The 18,269-nt window shown below is 43.8% G+C and overlaps 1 protein-coding gene across 2 annotated transcripts in view; it reads right to left on the bottom strand.

Annotated features, from left to right (window-relative positions):
- STAB2 (stabilin 2) overlaps positions 1 to 18,269 on the bottom strand; it is an 87,932-nt gene that overhangs the window by 31,043 nt on the left and 38,620 nt on the right. For both annotated transcript variants that reach the window (XM_075427884.1, XM_075427886.1), the window contains 18 exons: positions 17,865 to 18,045; positions 16,750 to 16,843; positions 16,373 to 16,531; positions 15,879 to 15,974; positions 15,004 to 15,099; positions 13,981 to 14,028; positions 11,454 to 11,590; positions 10,982 to 11,096; positions 9,935 to 10,012; positions 9,673 to 9,765; positions 9,452 to 9,559; positions 6,611 to 6,742; positions 5,395 to 5,520; positions 3,953 to 4,009; positions 2,658 to 2,753; positions 1,968 to 2,163; positions 1,336 to 1,431; positions 334 to 379 (listed from right to left, as the gene is read on the bottom strand). In XM_075427884.1, the coding sequence (XP_075283999.1) occupies positions 334 to 379; positions 1,336 to 1,431; positions 1,968 to 2,163; positions 2,658 to 2,753; positions 3,953 to 4,009; positions 5,395 to 5,520; positions 6,611 to 6,742; positions 9,452 to 9,559; positions 9,673 to 9,765; positions 9,935 to 10,012; positions 10,982 to 11,096; positions 11,454 to 11,590; positions 13,981 to 14,028; positions 15,004 to 15,099; positions 15,879 to 15,974; positions 16,373 to 16,531; positions 16,750 to 16,843; positions 17,865 to 18,045 (1,954 nt within the window). The remainder of the gene's footprint in view (positions 1 to 333; positions 380 to 1,335; positions 1,432 to 1,967; positions 2,164 to 2,657; positions 2,754 to 3,952; positions 4,010 to 5,394; positions 5,521 to 6,610; positions 6,743 to 9,451; positions 9,560 to 9,672; positions 9,766 to 9,934; positions 10,013 to 10,981; positions 11,097 to 11,453; positions 11,591 to 13,980; positions 14,029 to 15,003; positions 15,100 to 15,878; positions 15,975 to 16,372; positions 16,532 to 16,749; positions 16,844 to 17,864; positions 18,046 to 18,269) is intronic.

Raw genomic sequence — 18,269 nt, 5'->3', positions numbered from 1 at the left:
CTTATGTTCTCTTTGGTGCTGCATGCTCCATTTCTTTGTACGCTGCATGGTAGGATGTCTTGCTGACTTTTTTCCCCTTTTCTTTTTTTTTTTTTTTCCTCTTCCCCCTAAAATCCCAATTGTTTCCCCTTTTAACATGTATGTTTTGAACTTTTTGGCCTCATTGCTGAATATGGTAAATAAACATTGCTCCTTATCTCTACGGTGGAAAATGTGAGCATTATCTGTGCTCCTGAGAAGGCTTTGTAAAGAGCAAGATGGACTATGCTTTTTGCCTTGCGAGAGATGCCCTTTTTCTCCCCTCTCCTCCGAATAAGTGGATTTTATACATACTTAGCACTGGTATGGCATGAAGCGTTACATGCGTCCTCTTTGATTTCTGCAAGAGGAAAAAGAAAATGAAACAGGGATCAGAACCTTTTGGGTCAACATCCTTCTGGTTTCCCAGTCTTTTGCTCCCACCACGCAGAGCTGGAGCCTGTTACGAGTTCTGCACCAGACAACTGCGCTCTCTGTCTGTATAGAGACTGTGTATAGACCAGTGGGTACCACTTCAAGTCAGTTGTGAGGAAGAGGCATGTCAACATATCACCAGGAAAACATGTCCTCTGTTGTAGTTTATCTGTGTTTACTCTGATGAATTTTGCACATTATTAGTTTAAATACGTGTTTATTTTCCAAAGGAATTGAAGGTTGCTCAGATATAGCAAATATAGCAACCTTTTAGCTATAAAGGTCTTCTCATTACTATTTTTTCCTAAGGAAATTTAAACCAGGTATTGATTGCTGCTATTAATGTTCTTATACATTTTTTTACTTTATACTATTATATGTAAAGTTATGAAATAATTATTTAATACATTTTAAATACATCTAGTTAAAACATAATTTTATTGGATATAGGAGTGGTATGAAACCAACACAAACTGATGTATTTTTGAATTAATTTTTCTTGTATTAACAAGAACATAGTTTAATATCCAGTGTGGTATAGCTAAATCAACTTACTGAAGTACTTTAGAGGCTTTTGATCTGAGGATCAAAATGTGCTAGGTAATTCTGTAAAATATATAGCCTTAACAAATGGGATATTCTTTTGAGACAGATACAGGTTGATACAGGTAGAGAATTAGCTAAGTCTCCTGAGCAGTACCTCAGCTGTCTCTCTGTTAGTACGGTGATTAATTGTCATAGCAGAGCAGTGTCACCCACATTTCACTGCATGTGGGAAGCTGCTGGGTATCTGGCAGTGCACTGGGATGTGATAGCAGCTGTGCTTCTGGCATTTCCTGAAATGGTCACTTCTCACCACAGAAAAAAGGAGGGGACACTCACCAGTCTCGCAGCTCACCCCTTTCCAGCCAACATCACATTCACAGGAGCCGTCCCCGTCGATCCCGCTGCTGCATTTCCCATGGACACAAGTGCATGCTGTGGGGAGAGGTGGGAAGAAACCTCTGTCCCTGGGCAGGGTAGCAGTGTGCGCAGCGAGGGGAAGGAAGGGCAGGAGGATGGTCCAGATGTCCTCTGCTGATGGCACCTTCTACTCTAGACTATTTCGAGAAACGCTTTGACTTGTGCCCATTGGCTTCTAGCTACAGAATAAATCTAAATTAAAAATATGCTTCTCTTCCCCCTATTCCCAAATACAGGGACTGAAACTGCATTTTTAATGGGAAAGCATTGGTGAACAAGCAGTGCTAAAGAGGATTATTCTTACTGGTTGCTGTTCTAAGCCAGAGTGTGCCAGAGTAGGAGGCACCATCTCCAAACCGAGGGAGTAGGGGGAAAATACCAGAACAGGGAAAGAAAAGGAGTTAACGATGTTTTTAAGACTGGCCTATTACCCTGAAAGTGATGCACTTTTCCAGGATCTAGAATGGACACAGTTGGAAGACCTCAGGGGAAGGTTTTAACGTCTGACGAGGCTAGCAAAGGTGCCTCTGTGTTCTGGGGATGCTCAGTACCTTGATCGCAGTTGCGGCCGTATTTGCCTTTGATGCAGCTTTCGCAGGCTGTGCCGACAAACCCCTCTCCGCACTCGCAGGCGCCGGTGCCGTTGATGCCATCCAGGCAGATGCCGTTTCCGAAGCAGGCGTTCCCTGCTTTCCCTGGGCAGGGCTGGCACTGCTGCCCGAAGAAACCTGCGCAGCACTCCCTGGTCTGGAAACCAAGAAATGCCGTGCTGAGGGTCAGGATCAGGGCAGCAAGCACCTGGCTGCTGGGTATCGTCTCTGGGGACTGCTGCTGGGTGGAGGTGAACTATAGATCTGGATTTTTAGCAGCGCTTCAGCTCTGCTGGTCTTTGACCACAATTCTTACTGTGCCGGGGCTCAGGCTGCCACCCCAAGTCCTTGGTGGGACCCAGGTGCCCTCCATCACGCCAGGGAAAGGTGGACGGGATTGCGAGGGACAAGGGGTTACCCTTCCCAAACCTGTGCTCCCTGTGCACCACGTCGGCTCCCAGCCCTCCCTATGCTGCAGCCATCAGCAGCCTTTAACCTTCCAATCTCTGCTGCCTCCAGAACAAAGGCCTATAAATATATTGTCAGGGACTGCCTTGACGTGCCACATGTGCTTAGCAGGGATTACAAGGTGGGTGAAGTTCAGGGATAGGGGGTTCCTGGCTTTTCCTGTGACAGAAACAGTATACTCACAATGATGGTTTTGGCACACTTTGACTGGCACCCAATCTGGATGGTGTACATTCTCATGTTGTTTTCCGAGAGGACGCAGTATTTCTTTTCACCTGCCTGAACACACATTGGAGAAATGGCTCCACTTCTGAGTAATACAGATCACCTACTTTTAAATGTTTTAAAAAATGGGACACTAACTTTATGCATGCCGTGCACGGACTCACACATTCACAATGAAAATGAAGGCAATACCTTTAGAAATAAAAATGCATTAGCTAAGTGGTTTTTGCTAGCAGACATGTGATCAATTTAACTCTGTGCCCTGTGGCATTTTAAAGCTGTGTCTAATACTGCCTTTGCTCAGAATTGAACAGCATTTTTTTCTGAAGTTTGACAAACATTTATTTTTTTTCCTGACACATTTCCTGTTCTTCCCAGTTCTTGGAAAACTGAGAGCCAAAGTTCTGCAAAAACAGTTGTTAAAACACTATCTTGCAGGTCTGGGCACAGCTGGGAAAGATTGCTTGCAGAAGACCTGCTGGTCTCATTGTACACTTGTTAGGAGACTGAGATAAGCATCCGTCCAGCTGCTCATGGTAAAGGAAATGTTAATATTTTTTGAATTTAACTCACAAGTGCTTCAGCCAATTACTTTAGCTGGGTAGATGGAACTTGATCTGCTTTGGAATTCTATTACTGGCATAACAAATTAAAAAATTATAAAGGAAAATATGGTTCTATAATCTCAACAGAGGGCCTTTCCCAGAGAAATTTAGATGCCAAGAAACTCTAGGTCTTATCATGGTTGACAGGGACCCGCTAAATATTTGCGGTTCTCATGTGTTGGACCTGGGCACCCGAAGTCTCCATGGTCTCCAGGTCTTCTTGCGACCATAGCTCAGAGCGTATTGTTGGGTCCGGGTTGAGTTTGCCCTTCTGCACATCTCTGATTTGAAGGGCTAAAAGCTGCTTCTGTAGTTCCAGCTGTAGCAAGCGTACTCTAGACCATGTGCAACTCCTTCAGTTTTGGTATGGTAGAGATAACTTTTGCAGTTAAAGGAGGCTACAGTTGTCCCAATGCTTACTAGAGACTGGTCTTTCAATATAAAGCTGTCTTTAAGCTGTCCTTGATTCTGATCTCTTGCTTCCAGGGTGGATGGGGTCTGTTGGCTGTAAGTAATGCGTGTAGCAGGGTTAAGTAACTACTATAACTTTTGTTGAAACAGAGGTGTTTATATTAAAAACAGGATTGAATGCACCTGTGCTCAGTTTTGATTAAAAACAGCAAGTAGCATTAGTGATAAAATACTTACTATTTCTTTTGTTCCTGGAGGACAGCTTGATGGCTGTGAACAAACTCTGCACTTTTCCTTAAGCAACACAAATGGGAGGTAGTTAACAGACTGCGTAGAGCTGCAGACAGGTGGTTTAATAGAAAATGCATAATTTCCAGCTATATTTCTGAACTTAGCCCTCAAGGTGCGTGATCAAGGTAACCCCTTTGGTAAAGGTGATCAGAGTAGCTGGACTGCTCAGCAAGAAAGAACATCCCTACCAGCGGGTCTGTAGGGATAGCCCTTGGGAGGCCTGCTCCCAAGGGAAAGGAGAAGGAAAGCTCTTCTGGATATTTCGCTCTGCTCTTCTAAAGCAGTGCTTCCCAAAGGCCTCCACATCTAAAGCACAACAAGAGGCAAATCCTGAGTTTGGACGTAGTTTGCCTGTGGCACAACTGCAATAGCAGCTTGGCAATGTGTCTATGTGTCTATGTCCTATGCTGTGTGTGTGAATCATTTGCGTGTGTGAGGTCAGTTTCTGCAAAATGCTTAGGTACATATTGTACCTAGTATACAATGCTTAATATTATTTCTGTTTAGCTAAATATATGCTTAGTTTTAGTAAGGCTTAAATGACTGTTTAAGTATGTTGCTGCATTTGAACATAGCAGGGAAAATAATTTACCATGGGAAAACAACGGACTATGTGCGAAGCCTTGGTAGTACCTGGCAGAGCAAAGCTCTTGAGTGAAATACACTTAAATATGTGACTGTATCCCAAGGAAAAGGATTAAGCTGCGAAAGTTCATAACTCTTAAATTTGCTTTAACTGAAGCACAAGTCTCACTTTGTTTTCCTTGTCTAGTTCGTTGCACGCTCCGTAAAAAGGGAGGTACCTGCCTGTTTGCTGTCCTATTTGGTTCAGGAAAGAAGACAAAGGGAATATTTCTCTGCCAGTTTGAGGAAACCACATCCTATTATTTAAAGGAATGTGAAACTATTTGTATTTCATATGTAAAAGGAGCAAAAGAGGGAGAATGCTTTACTCAGAGGGCACGAGGAGTTCATGTGTATGGGCAGTGGTAATCTACGACTGGAATGAAAAGAAACATTTTTCCTTACTAAAAATATCTTATTTTCCGTTTTTTTTCCCCCCCACTTGTTTGCTTGATAAACAAGTGGTCTGGCTGAGAAGATGTATTAGAATAATGCGTTGCTATTATTTTCTGAAATTTACAGCTCAGAAATTGCTTATTCCTGTGCTATTCTAATTACATTTTATCCGGACTGTCAGTACACCGATTGCAGCATCAAAGCAGTCTTAACAGATGCTTAAACTCTGGTAGGAATACCTTTTGTGGAAAATGCATGCATTCCTTACTAGGATATACAGTGTCAGGTATCCTGTACATTTTAGCTGTGTTTGACTGTAGATGTCTCTGATGGGCCTTTAAACATTTTGTATGAACTGAACCACTTACGGTGATCACGGTGTCATTAATATCACATCTGTTCTTCTGGATTTCCAGGACTTTTCCCAATCCATGAATAATGCCTTTATCTGTTGCAACATTTGTATAGCTTATAGGTGCATCATTTATGAACAGCTGCAAAAGAAATGCAGTGAGTTAGAAAGCAGCAGAGCTGTTTGGTAGCTGTATCACAACTAGAGCAGTAGCAGGTTGTCCTGGCTTCCTTTGGGAAAGGAGGAGTAGTGTACAAGTCTCACTTCAGGAAAACCAACGAACATAATTTACTTCAAGCAGTTGCTCACATCCCAGTTGTTGCATTTAAGAGTTTCACTGCACTGGAGGGCAGGAGATGACGTGCAGCCTGTTGAAGGTTTCTTACCACCAGGATTTGGCAAAGCAACATTTTCCGCCTTAGGGTGTAAAGGTGAAGGGTTTGAAGAAGGAGCCTAAAGCAAGCCAAGAGCTGGGTTTGCTGTCTGTAGGGGGTGAGGGGCTTCATGGAAGCCTTCCTAGCAGCTGCTCCTTTGAGGAGGACTTTCATCATCTCACTGGTACCCCACACTCCTATTGTGCTCTCACCAGAAACAGCTCCACGAACAAATGCTTTTCCAAGGCTGTGCCGTGCGCAGAAACTGCCTTGGTGATAAGATTTCTGTTCTCCTTTGCCTATGCCCAGAGGGAGCTCTGGGCCAGAGAAGGAGGAGGACCAATTTCCCTTCCTGGCTGTGCCGCATAACTGAGTGTGTTGCTTAAGCTTGCTGTGCCTGACTTTCCCATGAGTGGTGTTGAACAGAAATTCGTATTTCTTGCCCAGTGCTTTGAGCTCTAAGAGTTGAAACTGGAGTAAATCCTCAGAAAATAGAAATAATGTTTTATAATTGAAGGCAGGTTTCTAATAGGTCTTGGAAGTCAGATTAATGACTGCTCTGTGATGCAGACTTGTAGCTGCTAGAGACGGATGTCCACCACAATAGCTTCTAAAATGCGATGCTAAATGTGAACAGCACAATTGAAATAAAATTTAACCAAAGATCCCTTCAAGGGTGACTTTGAATTAAGCAGGTTTGAGAGAGGAATTGCATTTGAGTGACAACTTTTTTGCTATTATGTCCCAGAAGATAATAGGGGTTGTACAGCTCCTTTTGACTGCATCTTAGTTTAAAGTTGAACCTGGATTGTAAAAAGCAAGAAATCTGTTTCTTCAAGCAAGTGCAGACAGCAGTACCTGGCCGTTGTGAAGGAAGAACCCAACCTGGTAGGAGAACCCTAGCATGGTCTCCCTGTGCATGCCGTTGTGCAGGTTGTTCTTCAAGAGCTTCTCATCCAGCACAATGTGATAGCGAATTTGGCCTTCATCCTGCAAACACACAATTAAATTCAGAGTTACGTAACAAAGCATGAAGTAGTATTAGGGATAACTTTTCTCAAAGAGCGTAAGCCAAACCTAGACTGCCTGAATTTACTGAGTAGCTTCTCCAGCTGGCAGGTTATTTCATATTTCCTACTGTTGAGAGCCTGCACTCCTGTCATACGGACATTTTCATTGACCATGGGGGATGAAAGGCTGTTGAACTGATGGGAACAAGGTTTGCTTGAGCCTGGTAGTGTCTCTTTCGGTGTACAGGGCTGGCTGACAGATTCAGGGAAATGTTGGTCAGATGACTTTTTAGGACTGTGAACTTCATGACTCCATTTGGCATCAAAAGTTGCATAATCATGAAAGCTTTTATAATCTTCACCGTACCCATTCCTTCTTGATTTGGGAATCCCTATATCACCTATAGATGAATGCTTACAGTAATTTATAGGGTGTGTTGTGTTGGTGGTTTTTTTTTTTTTATCTCTAAGGTCATCTTCAGTCAATAAATTTAGAGCTACACGTGTTAATTGGGAAGTTTTCTATGCCTCACTGCTAGAATGTATTCATTTTTTATTGATGTGGTGAAATTATTCTCTGCACGTCAAAATTTTGTGAGGACTTCCCAAGGCTTCTGCATCTTGTTCCAAAGCAGGGGGCTCCAAGAGCTCTCCATGACTTGGAGGAGGAGGAAGAAGTAGGATGCGTCTGTGAGAATTTATAGATGTGAGAGAAGCTGGAGCGTTTGGAGGGTTTAGGAGCTGCTTAGCCAACATATAGTGCTGCTGCAGCTCTGTTTGCAATAAAAGGTGCTTTGGGAAAGTCTGTTGCCTGCTGTCCTCGTGTTCTGAATGTTTGTACAGCTCCTCGCTCTTGAAGCAACCCCAGGTTGCAAGATTTGTTATGTTGCTTGGCTTTGCCCACAGCATGAAATAGTGGTCTGTGCACCTCTTAGGGTGGGACCCATTCTATTTTGGATTCCACAGATTTGAAAAAGAAAGATTTGTAGACAAGAAGGTATAAATTCAGACAGAGCTAATCTCCATCGGTGTCCAACCTTGCTTAATCCTCCTGACCTGGATGCTTCAGAGGAAAAGTGAACTCTCATCTGTCTTCGCTTCTGCCTTTAATCATCAGCAGAGTGAGAACAAAACCTTGCTTCATCAAGGCCAAGAAATGGGGTCTCTTCCCTGTGCTGAGCTCTTCCCTCTGCGGCGGAGTTCTCCAAAGGTGTTTCATGAAGAGAGTAAGGCTTAGGCAGTCTTAACCTTATGGTTGTTTTCTGATTTTCTTTGTCAGATTGACACATCAGGGAAGGTTGGGAGGATGGAAGAAAGGCAGAAGCAACATTGGTAAGTAGTGGAAATGAAAAAGATTTCTGTGCTTGTGTAACCTAAATCCAATGGTACTGATGTTGTATGTGTCTCTCAAAGTTTGTCACGAATGCTTCTTACAGTGATGTGGAAATTATGATGTGTCATGAAACAATGAAAATAGTGTTCAAAAGTCACTTGAGCAGATGCAGCTTGGTCATATGTGAATTATTCTGGTGAGACAGCAAGCGGGACTTTTGCCCTGGGTCTGCAGGTTGATGGTAAATGTTTTGGGATAAGTCATTTGAACCCTGTGCTCTTCAGCTTCTTGGATCTAATTGGAGACCATGAAAGTAGGGACAGTGTGTGGCAGCGTAAATATTTATGGAAGAGGCAGGAAAGTGTTAATGTCATTGAGCAAGCCATGGGTGAAGCATCCTCTGCAAGGTGTGGCTCTCAATATGCGCATTCAACAAAGCTGTTTCAATATGGAGCAAATGTGAAGAAAGGCGTTGGGATGACGCAGGGAAAGGATAGCTTATCTTGGGAGGAGAGTGACAGGATTGAGAAGGCTGTTTTGGCCTTGTAAATATGTCAGGACACAAATGCCAGAGAGAGAAAGATGTTTCAGCTGAAATATATTCCTGGCATAAGAATAAAGGGATATGAATTGGCTAGAGGTGTGCTGTCAAAATAGTATAAACTATCTCCTTGAACAAGGACTGAGATCAGCAGGGGAGGTGCGATGGACACATCTGTACTGGTGGCCGGGTCAGACATGAGCCTGGTGTGGGGCTCCTGGCAGTGGGCAGCAGCAATGGGGTTTGCCCAAGGAAATTTTTCTAGCCAGAAAAGTTTCAGAAATTTTTCTGAGCCTTGGAACTGGCCAATGGTGCTTGTAAACTGGGATTAGAAATGGTCTGCAGAGAGTGGCTGGGCAATAGCATTCCTGGAGGAGGGATAGGGCAAGCATCTGGATAGTTTTAAGAAAGAGTCTGAATATTTTGTGGCAGCATTAATGATGGGGTTGCCAGTGATGACAGAGGACTGGACTTGTTCACCTAGGAAAGTAATTTCAGTGTTATTCCTGTTCTGATCATCTTTGAAAAACAAAACCCCAAGAGAGTCTACTGATAAAATGTCTTGAATATTATCAGCATGGTTTTAATCTAGAGAAGGACAAAGCCCAGAACAAATAGCTAAGGTCTTGCAGCAAGCCAGGAAAATATCGGTGGATCTATCCCTCCTCACCTCCTCTGGTGTGAAAAACCAAACCAAACTTACTGGATTTCTGGAAAACAAATCTCTCTTCCAATTTTTATGTCCTCTCAATCCACCCACTTGAAACTGAGTGAGATACTGAGTTGTAAAGACAAGTCTTGTGAGTAATACATACCAGAGTAGCAGACTTTTTGTCCCTTAGGTAATTTTCTATGGCATCATTAGTTGGGGCAAAGACTGTGTATGTTTTTGCAGCTTCTATTTCATTTCCCAGGTTGTATTGCTGTTGTGAAACACATGAAGACAAATCAGAATGACCACTGGTGGTCTGATACCAGTCCAAATGCAAACAAAGCAGAGAACTGCTTCTATTCTTACAAGGATGCAAAAGCTTACAATAATGTAGCCCCTGAAGATAGAGTAGTCGGGCATTTGCTCCAGGCGGGCCAGCAGCCTTGGCATGACGGTGCTGCGGAGGGGGGTCAGAACCTGGAAAGGGAGCAGATATCCCACGTCAGTACATGTGTACATGTTGTTGCAGCTGCAAGCATCGAATGTAGGGCAAAACGCTGTTCTGTGCAAACAGTTTTTTCCAAGAGCTGTTAATTTCTGCTGCTTGTGGTGCAGAGGAACAAATCCTCCGTATGCAGCTGTATACCTTATCAATAACGTGTATGATCCCATTGGTGGACGCGATGTCACCAGCCACTATGTGGGCGCCCTCGAGGGTGAGGTTCTGAAAGAGGGAGAGGAGAGAGGGTTTGCTTTTGCATCGCAGGGGTGGTGTTTTCCCACCAATTCATGCTGTGGATTTCCACACCTTCCCCAATGCTTGTCTGGGGCTCCACCATGGCCCCACTCGCGCCAGTCTGCACCAGAGGCTGGGTTACCTTCAGGGAGCTGTGTGCAGGAGAGGTGACTTTGGGACTCTGTGCTGTTCCCTGCACGCAGACCGGCAAAGCAGTGGGGTTGCTCGTGCTGTGGTGGTTGCTTGGGGTAGGTGTGTTCACCCCCAGCCCACGGCAGGATGAGCTCCTGTGCTGATTCATGTCCTCTGTGTCTGTGCAGCTTTGAAGGACCCCACTCCTGATTTTTCCCTTGGGTCATGGAGGTGAGGGGAACTTTTCCCTCTATTAATGGGGATGAAGTGCTTAAATGTGCTTTATGTATTTCCAGAAAATCCTCCTCAGAACATGGAGTGCTAAATTAAAAGCCTGAGGGGGAAGGGCTGTCAGTTGTAGTTCTTGACCATTAAAAATACCTTTGGGTGGTTTGGGACTATCAAGTTGCACATGTGGACATGTGCGCAGTGTCACTGCTTCCTCTTACCTTCCCTGTTCCCTAAAATAAGTTACTGGGTTTCCTTCATGCTCTTTGTCTTAAATTAGTTCACACGGGCTGCTCCGGGCAGGGACTGCGATTCTGCTTGACTACAAGACCGTCCAGCATCTGCAGCAGCTACTGGGGCATTAGAAATAATAAATATTGTGGACAAATTTCAGCTAGGTAAAGTGGTGGAGAAAATCAAGTTAATGTTTCTTCCAGAGGGCCCAATATAATTGATCTGTTACTGTAATTTTATGACATGGTATTTTTTTAAATACAGGTACATAATGTCTGTGTGGTTCTGTAGTACAAGAGAGTCAGTGACAGTGATGGTCAGGGTTTGGTGTATGATACCACAGTGGTTTGTCGGTCATCTCACCCCATTTTCTTTAGACAAGTGTAGGAAGTTGCTCTGCAGAGATGTTGGCAGCATATCAGAGGACGATAAATTCTGGAAATCAGCAAAGCTGTAAACTCCTGTCAATACATGATACCTAAAGGAAATTAACTGGATGTGAAGGTTTTGTATTTTCTCATTTTTTTTTAAAGATAAATATGCTTAGAGTGTCTAAAACGGTGGTTTAAAGCAGGAATTGTTTGTACAACACCTAGTTCAGCTATGTGCTGATCTTAGCTTGGCCTCCAAACATTTCTGACACAGTACGAATAATGCCTTTGTTTTCAATGGAGTTGCTACAGAGATTTAACCACAATAACTAGAAGGGGAATCCTGTGTCCTTCCCTTAAAATTACAATAGCTGTCTTGCACTGGTGGGTTCAAACCAAAGGCTTCTTTGGCATAAAAAGCAATTCATTAAAAAAAAAACCAAAACCCCAAACCAGTAACTTACTTCAGTAGAGTTGGGATGTTACTCTTTGACATCCAAAAGGCTTTCTCATCTTCTTCCATGTTTTCAATTGCTTGGAGAGAAGGCACGAGGACAGTTAGGTTTGAGGTGGTGGAGAACACCGAGTTTATCTCAGCATCCTGCATGAAAGTAAAGAAGGTAAAATAATTCATCTTAAGGATGATCTATAAATAGCAGCAGGTGACTTTTTAGCAAGGTGGAGTATGTGACGTGCTTTATGACCAGCCTGGGGAGGAAAAACTATTACACTGAGCAATGACTCGAACAAAAGTACTTCAGGCTGTACAAAAATGGTAAATGAGTGTCTATTTTTTACAGAATAGATTACCAGCATTTAAAGGGCAGAAGCAATGTTTAGGTCAGAACTGTTCCTTATTATGAAACACACAATTTTCCTCCCACAAAAGTTAGCCTGTCTTATGGATTCTATTTTACGCACTTGAATGTTAAAACGAAAATAAATCACGGTGATAAACACTAGTGGTTACTGATAACTTTAAGTATACTGCTCTTACAGAGCACTCTACGCTATTTAATAGATAGAAAGATTATGAACCATGAAATAAGAAACCCACATGACACAATGTTCCCATTTGGAATAAGACTATTTAACATGATTGGGATTTTTCAAGATGGCCAAGGCATAGCTGTGCCCACTAGCACTGCAGTGGAGCTTGCTGCTGACAGCTCTAATTTTAGATGGGGCATGTGGACTCTGTAGTGTGCACGAACTAATTCATCTTCCATATGCTTTTATCTACCTTAAGGATGGAGACAGCCTCCACTGCTGAGGATTTTTCCAGTTGTGTGGATTTTTTTGTGGAGCAGAAAAAAGAGTTAAAGATTTGAATGTGATCTTGCTGAAGATGTGGTTCTCCAAACTTATCACAGGCTCCACAACTTGCCATTTTTGATACTGCAAAACTTGAGGGAGTGGTATGAGCTTGAGTTCTACCTTTTTGCAGCTGGTGTACTGCCTGGAAGTTGACTTGTTTTGGATAGTCCTTCAATACCCATACTGGGTTTTAAGTCAAGAAGGGAATCGGTGCCCTTAAATAGCTGGGAATTTTGTCTCAGTTAAGATCATCTTTCTTTCTAGCCATCATCACTGTTACCTTCCAAATATTTAAATATAGAAATAGCAACAGACTTTCCTTTCTCATCCTTCCTGACCAGCAAGAAAAATATTTGGTTAAGAAAAGTGGTAAACATCACATTCCTGCTCAACTATGAAGTTAAAAACTCCACAGATGGATATACCTCCCTATTTTGCTCATGTTTGTAGCTACCATTATTTAGTTTAAGGGATACCATTTCTCTGAAGTGTAGCAGAAATTTCCACATCCCTGCTTCAAGATTATACAGAATCTGCTCCCTGAGTTCCACACCCCCCCCCCCCCCGCTTCATTATCTAAAAAGCACGTTAGCAGTTGAACAGCCTTTCCTATTGTGCTCATTTCTTTAACCTCCTTAGTTTCTCTACGCAGTGTCTAGTGCTGCAGCCTGAGCCCAGGCCAGGAAGATGGCTGATTTAGATTAGCCACACTGGCCTCTCTTTTAAGCAGATTCCTGAGGTCCCTGTTGCAATTGTGTGCTTTAACGATCCCCGAGCTGTCTAACTTTGAAAAGCATGAAAGCAGCCAATATGCTGTGACTTCTGCTTCTGATGCTGTTCATTAACATACCCCTTTCTGTTTGCCGTGTATTTGCTATACACTTTTTATATTTGGGTTTTAAGCTCTTTGTGGGAGAAACTGGTTTTGATCTTTATTCATACAGTGCCGACCACAGTGGAGTAGGACCTCTAATGTTACTGCTGCCCTAGTAACAGATGACAGCATGTGAAAATAAAAAGTAGACAGTTAAAATTGATCTAGAACTACTTTTTTTTTTTTTTATCTAAATTGCTGTTTCTTCCTTAATCTGAAGTCAAACAAGCTAATCTGTTTCTTCATGTTCTCCGCCTCAGTCAAGCTCACATGGACTGAACTTTTTCATCCTCGCATGTTGTGGCAGCAGCACGCTGACCAGCCATACGGTTGCATTTTCCTGGCACAGGGCTTGGTGAAAATGGGAAGGGTAAGGCATTGTCTTCCCTCTGTAGTTTTATTGCATGAGGAAATTTGGAGCCACTTGGCATATTCAGGCTCTGCTTGTACCCCACTGCTTGTCGTTTGGACTGAAGTGTATTTATGTACAGAGCCAGTCATGGCTTACGTAGTCCCCTGCTTCAGAGAGTGGGCTTGTAACTTGCTGCTCTGCTTGTGGAGCTTCCTCATTTGCCTGAATTTGGAATCAGAATTTGGGTTTTCACACAGAAATAGGGAACCAGATGATCAACCTTGACATGACTGGTGGGAGAGGCACTCTGTCTCCCCAGAGCATGGGCCTCTGGTGTGTCACGGGAATATTGCTGTGAGGTTCTTATTTCTAAAGGATAAAAGGCTCATGTATTTCTGCAAACCTGTACATACTAAAAAAAAAAAAATCGACCATGACATGTACTTACATTAACCCATTGGTTAAATGCAGCTGCTTCTGATAGAGTAGATAACTCCTGATTAGGAACAGAAAGAAAGAGCAATGAGTAAGTAAGCTCTAACTAGCTGTACCAAAGTAATCTTGCTGTAGCCTGTGGCATAACCTGCTGTGTCTGGCCTGGCTGATGTGACATGAAGGAGGAGATTTTCAGTGTGTGTGAAAAGGGAGGATGTTCGTGCATTTCTAGTATTGATACTTTCTGGTAATGGGAATGGTGAGTTACCAACTCTTGAAAATCAGGCCAGCTATTGCTTAGGTGTATTGTGTGTACCTGACCTTGGTGCGTAATGTGTACTGGCCTCAGGCTAAACGTTAATGTTCTGGGAATGTAAACCTAAAGCTTTTCTTCAATGCAAAATTAATTGAAAAGAAAGAATGCTGTTTTTCTTGGTATTTGTACAGCCCCTTACATATCATCCTACAAGTGGAGGGCCTTTATTCTGCCGCAGTACTTCGAACACAGATAGATGGTGGTACGAGCAGGGACGGCAGACAGTGCTAAGAGCCATGAAAGATTATTGACAATGGCTGGGACAGCTGACACTTTCATTTTTCCTATGCTGTTAAATGAGTATTATTTCACCAGTTTACTTGGTTTGGTTTTATTTGCCTTCTGGTCAGCATAGTTTGTTTTAACACGATAAATCGACCGTTTCCACTGAGAGAGTGCTCAGGGCAGAACTTCAGCAGAGCTGGGAGGTGAGTGCTTAGCACTTCTACACGTTAGGCCTCTGGGGCTGGTATCTTCCAATTTGTCTCAAAAAAATATGCTCGGATCCCCTAGGCCCCTTTCCAAGCTGTGATTTTAAACACAACAAATCATTTTTGTATCAGGCAAGCGTCTCCAGCAGAAACACTGTGTGCAGATAGCACTGGTGGGCATCATATTTTTCTAACTGTTTATAGTGGCTTTTCTGTCTCTCTGGTTAAGATCCAGTGTGAGAACTGTGCAGGAGGTCCTGTGCTCAGACAAGGTGACCATCTTACTTACATCTGCAGCACTTCCATAGCATATTCTACCATCTCCTTGGTAGCCCTTTGGGCACACGCACTCCCAGCCACGTGAAGACTCAAACTGACAAGTTGCCTTTGAATCAGGAAGAGAGAAGATTTGTCATATATTCAGGAGACTGCTCAAGCGCAAGGGTGGCCTGTAAAGCCTCTTACTGAAACCCATTGGTATACAGACATGAACTTAACAGAGGATCTTTGTACCATCTTCCTTGGATGTCCTCTCCCTCCTGTAGGAGAAACTCCACCAGCTGAGGGCACTAACTCCATCACCTGCCCACCATGCACCAAGTCTATAGGAAACTAAACCCTTGCTCTACCCTTTCTTACTTCCTCCCTGCATAAACTGGGCTCTGTTCCTTCACTCGACTGTGGCAGAGCCATCCTTGGCTCCCCAGTTCTCTCTGCTTTAGCTCTGTCCCTGTGTCCCGCTGGAGGCTCTTGCAGGCACTGCGGAGCAGAGCAGAGCCTGCAGGTCTGCAGAACACATGCAGCTACTGATAAAGCTGATAGATGCCTGCATAGGGGTGTGTGACTTGAGTAAACATCTCAACAGACTATTACATCCACATTGTAATTGCTGGTAGAGAAGCAGTGTTTGTTTATTCCAGGCTCAAGATAGTCCTGCTGCATGGCAGAATTGGGAGCAGCCCTTGCAGTCTGTCCTCAGCACACGTACCATACTGATGTGGTTCACATAGCATTTTTGGTGCTTGTAGCACTGCTTGGAAAGCTTTGTTCCAACTCAGACAGAAATTGCAGGCTTGAAATGGTAAGGAAATGCTATGGTGTGCGCAGGAGGCAAGCTGTGATATGTATCTGAACACTTTGTTCAGGGAATGATTAATTACTCACCAGATGATGGCATTTTCCATTTTGTTCCAGGCATGAGTTTATGGGTGTGCATTCAATTCCATTCCCGTGAAATCCATTCTTACACTTGCAGTCATTCTGTTGTTTCAATAAAACACAGCAATTCATTAAAATGATTAAAATAGTGTGCATACTCTAGACGTGGTGAATTAGTCTCTCTGTGTTTCTGTGTAGCTCCTCTGACTTTGGTGGAATGACACCTATTAATATCTCCAGAAGACCTTTATACCTGACATCTACTAATGCACTTAGTAAAAAGTATTTGCTGCCAGAACACCACCACATGGGAGGGAGAGAGCCAGCGCTGGCATAGGAACTGGGAGAGACTGCTTCGGGTAGAGAGCACTGTGTGGAAATTAACTTGTTGGCTGGGAGGGAGAGGAGAATTTGGGGAAGAAAACAGGGTAGGAAGCACCAACAGAGTAAAATGGGTGGGGACTGGTGCCGAAGGTGGCAGTGAATGTGAGAGGACTTACCTGACCCGGCCCAACGTATATGCAGGTGGCATTTTCGTGGCAGCCTGCCACGGTGGGCAGCAGACAGTTGTTGATGGCTGAGCAGTCCCTTCCATCGCCTGTCCATCCCACCTGGCAAACGCATGTGTGCTCTCCCGGGCCTGTCCGAACGCACTCGGCCTGGAGGGGATGCAGAGGCATCTGTTCAGGTCACTTAGGTGGCATCTGGCTTTGGGTGTAAGGCTTATCTAAGCAATAGCAACGCCGCTATTGGGGAAAGAGCTTGAAACCGCAGTGAAAATTGTGAGAGACTTGCTTCTGCACGAGTTTCTGGCCAAAGCTTTGTTACTGCCTCCTGTTCTGTGGTGTCAGGCTCTGTGGGAAAAGCACGTACTTACATTGACATTGCAGCCACCTGGGTTTAAAGCGGCACAAGGATCAACTTCGCTGCAGCTCGTGCCATCTCCCTCATAGCCAGGTTTGCAAACACAGCTACAGAGACAAGAGGAGGAGGGAGGCGTTAAACTCGACAGGGCAGCTGTACAGGGAAGAGATTGTTTTCCACTGTAACGTGCTATTTATAGGCAGCTTAAAATTGGTAACCTTGGATTCGTGATGCAAACAGCCTAAATGCATACATTATGGATTTTTTTCCAAAATATTGACTGGGTTAATGAAGTCAAATCAGGGATCCATTCTCTGTGTACAAGATGGGGAGTGAAATTAATTCTGCACTCATGACCTTTGCAAAGGTGAGCTAATAGCTCTAAATTAATTATGAGCTGGGGTTGCTCTTTCTTTCAGTGACACAGAAGATAGCGCTTTCGCTGAAACGCATGCAAGACAATAAGACCCCTGTTTCCCTGGGTCTACCCCAAATTAACCCATATTGGAGGGAATGTCTTAAGCACTCAAGTTGTGTAGCATCCCACATTCTGCTTTCTGCAGTGACTCATTGTGAGTACACTGCGGCAAGAGGCAAACTTGCTGCACGTGAAGGCGAGCGTGAGGCAAGTGCAAGGCAGCTGTAGCAGCGACAGAGTTTTGTGACCGGTCCTGTCAGGACTGGAGAGCCTGTGCTGAAATCCATGGTGTTGTGGCATGTGAATCTTGCCTGACCTGATCAGAGTGAACTATCTGTCCCCAGACTGCTGGAGAGTTTCATTTTTTTTTTCAGCAAGGCTCAAACTCCTAATTCACTGAGCAATGGTTAGAAAGAACAGGCTCCTAAGAGCCCTTGTAGATGTAGGAAGGCAGCCTTCTGAACAAGGGTCCGGTCTGTATGCATCTATCTTATCAGTGTTAAATATAAGGTACAGCATAGGGTGTTGAGAAGTCTTAATCACTGTCATGCAACTCAAGGTTGACGCAGTGCATGTTTATGCTCATTTGCTGCATAGCAGTATTTCAGTGGCTGATGTCTGTGTACTGCTACAAGGCACTGTTTTGATCAAACAAATGGGAAAGAGCTGCAGCAGAGTTAATATTAATTAGATGCGAGTTACTGACTTACCTCACTGCACCATCGCTGAGCTGACAGTCTGCGTGTGCATGGCAGAGCTGCAGGGAGGGCTCGCAGGGAACAACCTGCGTATCACAGAGTTTCCCCGTGTACCCACTTCTGCACGATCCAGGGAGACAGATCCCTTCGCTGTCTATTCGGTGGTCGCACTTCCCGTGAATGCAGAGGCACTCTACCAGGGATAAATGACAATGCGCAATTCCGTAGTGGTAAAAGGCATCTGTCCTTACATAGCATTTCTTATGAATCAGGTCCTCCCTTTTTTTTGGAATCTAAACTTCTGTATTTTTAAATTCTCACTTTGTTGGGTGACTTATGGTTTATTTGTCATATCCATGTCTTTTCAGGTGTGTTTTATGGGTGACTGTTCAAAATCCGTTATGTCTTTCTAGTGCA

Source organism: Opisthocomus hoazin, chromosome 8 (assembly GCF_030867145.1).
Source record: "Opisthocomus hoazin isolate bOpiHoa1 chromosome 8, bOpiHoa1.hap1, whole genome shotgun sequence".
Lineage (NCBI taxonomy): Eukaryota > Metazoa > Chordata > Aves > Opisthocomiformes > Opisthocomidae > Opisthocomus > Opisthocomus hoazin.
This window is presented reverse-complemented; position numbering and strand designations above follow the sequence as displayed.